General features: G+C 41.2%; 1 protein-coding gene across 1 annotated transcript; it reads left to right on the top strand.

Moving 5' to 3' along the window:
• The first annotated feature begins 1,720 nt into the window (after positions 1 to 1,720).
• Positions 1,721 to 5,041, top strand: LOC147804046 (uncharacterized). The gene is made up of 2 exons (XM_087151397.1): positions 1,721 to 2,253; positions 2,461 to 5,041. Exons 1-2 carry the CDS (start codon positions 1,721 to 1,723, stop codon positions 5,039 to 5,041), a joined length of 3,114 nt encoding a protein of 1,037 aa, XP_087007523.1.
• The last annotated feature ends 380 nt before the right edge of the window (positions 5,042 to 5,421 follow it).

Here is a 5,421-nt window from a genome sequence, read left to right as displayed (position 1 = left end):
CATCTGGTCAAAATGACCAATCTCCTAGACTACCAGTGGTGCTCCAAGGAGCCCATAGAAGATATTTTGGCTCATGCTAAAAACAACGGCTCAACAGACTTTTGGTTTAATATTGAAGCAAAAGAAAAATCTAGTGCTATACCTCAGACCTCACCAGTACGCCTTAAAGCAGACCTAAATGCTTCTGTACCGACAAAAAAAATTAAAAGTATTAGATTCCAAAAAAGCGGGTCGCTCCTTATTCAATGTGACGACTTAGAAACTGCAAAATACATCTTAAAGATAAAAACGATCCTAGAGATTCCTGTAGCAGTTAAATGCCTTCTAGAATGCATTTCCTCCAAATTCATTCTCAGGAACTTTCCTGTTGAAACTTCGGTTTCGGACATTAGTCGGGAGTTCAATTTTGAAAACAAGACACAAGCTCTAGAAATTCGTCGGTTCTTAAAACAAGGGAAACCGACAACCACAATCCTTTTCAATGTCTTAGGTACTGTTGTCCCTGAGAAAATACGTCTCTGGTATCAATACTATGAGACTAAACTCTTCCAAGATAGCGTTACCCTATGCAAAAACTGCTGGAGTTTCGGCCACCCCGATAAATACTGTAAATCCCCAACCAGATGCCACAACTGTGGAGGCCTTTCTTCCGAACATCAGGGCCCGTGTACTAGGGTCCAGTGCTGCAGAAATTGTAACGGCAACCATAATCCAATTCAGCGTGATTGTCCTGCATTTTTAAATTTTGAGAAACTAATGAGAATTAAGTCTACCCACCATGTTCCGATGAGTGAAGCTAGAAGAATAGCTTATTTGAAAAAGCCCTCATACGCAGAAATAACTCAGTCTGTGCCAGGAGAATACATTACCCGAGCAGAGCTAAAATCGGAACTTAACAAGTTCGCGGGTTCCATGCAACAGCTAGTCGAGAATACCTGCGCAAAACAAGTTTCTATACTGGCAGCCCAAATTGAGAATTTGACTGCTTCCATAAATAATATTCTTATCCCCGCGATAACTAACATCCAACGAAGCACCACTGCCCAGGGTGCAATCACAGAAACAAAAATCTCATCCTACTCGTCCGACTTCTCTCCAGAACGGGCAAAAAAGAAGAAGAAATCGAACTCACCCCCAACTTATGTGCAATTCACTACAAATCCTCTCCTAACAGCTGATCACCCTATAGTCCAAGATCTGCCTATGCCTATGGACAACTCCTTATCAATGCCTCTAATACCGTTGAACAACGATGAGGATGAATTATCTCTTGTGCCTTAAGAAAAGGCTTTAATTTAAAAAAAAAAAAAAACTCTTACCTTACTACATACATACTCTGTCCCAGGCGTTTAGAAAAACTTTAAAAAAAAAATACAACTTTTATTTTTATTTCTTATAAACTATGTCAATTCCGATATTTAATATAGTGCAATGGAATGCTCGCAGTCTTAGAAATAAACGCTACTGGCTGAGTCAAAACATCTTTTCAGAAGCCGATATTATCGCAATTCAGGAAACCTTCCTTCAAAGCGATGATCAAATTAACTTTAAAAATAAAATTACTCTCCGACAAGATCGTGACCCCCCTAACCATAGAGGTGGTGGCACCCTCTTAGCTATTTCAAAACATATCCCATTTCAAAGAATTTATTTCCATAATCTCCCCCCTTCCCGAATTGAGACCCTCGGTGTAAAAATTCAAGTTAATAATAGACAAATCATGGTAGTTAATATCTATTCACCAGACGGTAATTACTCCTCACAATGGTTGGAAAATTTCCTTCCCAATATTGAAAAACCCTTCATCATCGTCGGAGATTTTAACGTAAGACACCGAGCCCTCGGCTCTGCCTCTTGCTCCCAAACTGCTGACATCTTTCTCGACTGGATCCTAACAAATAATATTACTATTTTGAATACAAATACTCCCACCCACTTTGGCGGCCCACATCATCAACAGTCATTATTAGATCTTACCCTAGTTTCCCCTGAACTTTACCAGAAATCTTCTTACTCTGTCTTCCCAGACCCTTTTGATAGTGACCATTTTCCAATTATTACCAAAGTTAAATTCTCCTTAAACAACCCTAACATCCCACGCCCGTACCTCCATTTGCAAAACGCACAAAATGAAATCACTCAAGCTCTGTCAAATAACAACTTCAACGCAAAGAACATAGAAGATATTTGCAATTCCGTAGTCAAAGATAATACCCGATTTACAAAATTTTCCCCGCATCCCACGACTCCGTGGTGGGATAAAAAATGCGCGTTTCTGCTAGGTCAAAAGCGCAAATTTTTGCGTAAGGCTAAAAAACAAGTCTCCTCCTCATTTTGGCTTAAATACAAACACTACTCCGCTCAACTCCGCCAATACATTAAAATCAGAAAAAGAATCTATTGGGACAAAATTTGTTCCAATTTAGGTTCCTCAAAAAACATTTTTAAAATCTTAAAAAGTATCTCAACTCGAAATTCCTCTGCTCCCTCCGAAAACCTGATTTTAACCCACCAAGCGACAGCTATCACCTGCCCACTCGCCCAAGCGAACCTTTTTGGGGAGCACCTTTTTCATGCTCAAAGCCCCTGTCCAATCCCTTTCTCTTTCTGGGGTACAGGCTACGGCCACTTGGATACCCCTTTCTCGTCTACCGAACTGGAAGCAGCTATTCGTCGAACAAAGAACACGGCACCCGGGCCAGACCGCATTCCGGCTACTCTCATTAAATTTATCCACTCCCGTTACCCAACTAAGCTCCTTAACTTTTTTAATGTCGTTCAAGATACAGCCCAACCTCCATGTTCATGGACCCAAGCAAAAATCGTTCCGATCTTAAAACCAGGAAAAAACCCATCAGAAATTCTCAGCTACAGACCTATTGCTCTCACTTCGACTTTCGCCAAGGTCTACGAACGTATGCTTTTACAAAGGCTCCTTAATTTTTGCCTTCAGCAAAATATCTTCCCCCCCTCCCACACTGGCTTCCTCCCCTTTCGTGACTGTAATACAACTCACTCAATACTCTACCATGACATACGAGAAGCACGTGAACGGAGAAAATATATCGTTTGTGTTGCACTCGATCTAGTCTCGGCATACGACAACGTATGGATTGATGGTCTCCTCACCAAACTCCTCTCGGTCGGCATATCTGGAAAAACAGCACTTTTCTTACAAAACTTTCTCTCCGATAGAACCTTCTACATCTCTTGGCGCAACACCCGGTCTAAAGATTTCCAGCAACCCCAGGGCCTTCCGCAGGGCAGTGTCCTCTCCCCTCTTCTTTTTATGTTTTACCTTAAAGACATTCACAAACACCTTCCCACTGGAGTTCAAATTCTTGTGTTCGCTGATGACATCTACATTTACTATGCTGCAAAGTCTTTTGACAGGGTTATTGCTAAACTTCAAGATGCCCTCATCACCATTCAAACTTGGTGCACAGAGTGGAAAATGGCTATTTCACCCTCAAAAAGTGCAACTATTAATTTCTCTAACAAACGTCTGTCACCTACGATTCAGTTAACAATTTTTAACGAACGAATTCCCCAAGTTAATTCCATCAAAATTCTCGGCATCCATTACACTGCAAACATTTCTTTCCTTGGTCATTTTCAATATCTAAAAAAGAAATGTTTAAAAAAAATTAATGCACTCCGCTGCATCTCTAGCACTCAGTGGGGGTCTCGAACCTATCACCTCATTCAGATTGTAAATGCCACAATCAGAAGTATCTTAGAGTATGGCAGCCCAATCCTCTTCTCTGCGCCAAAATCACATCTCCGAGTAATTGAAACAATCTACAACTCTAGCCTCCGCGCAGCAACGGGCCTCCCACGATGGACTCCAATTCATATCCTCCACAGAGAAGCCGGCACTACCTCAATCTCACACAGACTTGTTTTAGCAGCTAAAAAATTCTACCTCCGTCACTGTTCCCTTGGCTCTCACTCCCCAATAAATCGCCTTTTGCATAAATTCCATTTTACTAGACTTAAAAAGAAACCCCACCTTTTCCTCAAATTTCAGGACATCTTCAGCCAAAAAGGCATAAGTAAATTCAATATCATCCCCTTCCACATTCCAGTTTTCCTCACAGATCTCCCGAACCTCTGTCTTTTTGTACACGATCTTCCTTTTCAAACTACGAAAAATCCCAACGAAATCCTCCCTCTCTATCAGGAAACCCTCCACACCCTTTGGAAAGACTTTGTCATCCTGGCTACCGATGCCTCAAAATCCAGTACGAACACAGGTATTGCGGCTATTAACTCAAGGAACAACATGTCTTATATCTCTCAAATCCATCCTATTAACTCAGTTTTCACCGGAGAAGTTTTAGCGATTTGGTTAGCAGTCACAAAATTCACTACCGAGTATCTAGATTACGTTATTTTATCGGACAGTAAGTCCGCAATCACTGCCCTCATCTCAGCCACCCATAAATCCCCTCACAGCATCCTCCTCTTACAAAACAAGATAGTTTCAGCAAGTGCAAAAGTGAAATCAATCACGATCGCCTGGACACCAGCACACGTTGGCATCCCCCCCAATGAAACCGCTGATAAGCTGGCCAAACACGCCACCAATGCCCCTCGAGCCATCTCTTTTATCGCACCTGAAGACTTGTCATATTCAGCAGTTTTAGACTCAAACCGCGAACTCAGTAACCTCCGGACTAATTCAAAATACCACAAGCGTTTCCCCTTTGATCACCCTGTTAATAAAACTTCCCTCAATCAACTCCCAAACCGAAAATACGATATCTTAATCTCGCGTCTCCGAAGCAACACAATCCAACTTAACGAAATTTATGCAAAAATAGGGCTCGTAGACTCCCCTTTGTGCGACCATTGTCAACTTCCAGAATCTGCTATCCACCTCCTCTTTGAATGCAAAAAGTTCGAGCATCAGAGACAAACACTGCGCGCCTCAATCGGAGTTTTTCCACTCTCCCTTCACCGTCTTCTTAGTTATAACCAATACGATAATCTTCTCAAAAATTTAGTGGATTTTTTAATTTCAACTAAGCGTTTCTAGCCTCCAGTTTTCAAATCCATAATTAAATGCAGTTACTAATTTTTAAGTTTTAGTTTAAGCCTCTCTGAGCGCCTGGGAAAAAGAGTATGTTTTTCTTATTTTTTTGTTTTGATGAACGTGTTTCTCCAAAAGTATTGGAACCACCAAATGCTAGTTTTTAATTTTTTCTAATCTTCCTCTCCAAAAGTGTTTTGGAAAATATTTAATTTTGATCTCTACTGTAAACTTGTTTCGCCTCTTCAAGAACAGCGTACACTCTCATCACCTCATCGTCATCATCTTCAGCATCAACAACTCAACTCACAAAAATACACCTTACAGCAAGGGGGATAAAAGCGAGTAGCAGAGATCCCCCCCACATCATCATCAACAGTCAACAG

Source organism: Parasteatoda tepidariorum, chromosome 9 (assembly GCF_982258835.1).
Source record: "Parasteatoda tepidariorum strain Cologne lab strain chromosome 9, Ptep-v5.0, whole genome shotgun sequence".
NCBI classification, from domain to species: domain Eukaryota; kingdom Metazoa; phylum Arthropoda; class Arachnida; order Araneae; family Theridiidae; genus Parasteatoda; species Parasteatoda tepidariorum.
The sequence above is the reverse complement of the archived record's forward strand: the minus strand, read 5'-3'. Positions and strand labels throughout refer to the sequence as shown.

Excerpts from the sequence above, each read along its gene's own strand:
- LOC147804046 (XM_087151397.1), top strand. The coding sequence starts at position 1,721 with ATGGTAGTTAATATCTATTCACCAGACGGTAATTACTCCTCACAATGG. Across the intron at positions 2,254-2,460 it reads CCGCATCCCACGACTCCGTG|TATCTCAACTCGAAATTCCT; the intron begins GTGGGATAAAAA and ends AATCTTAAAAAG.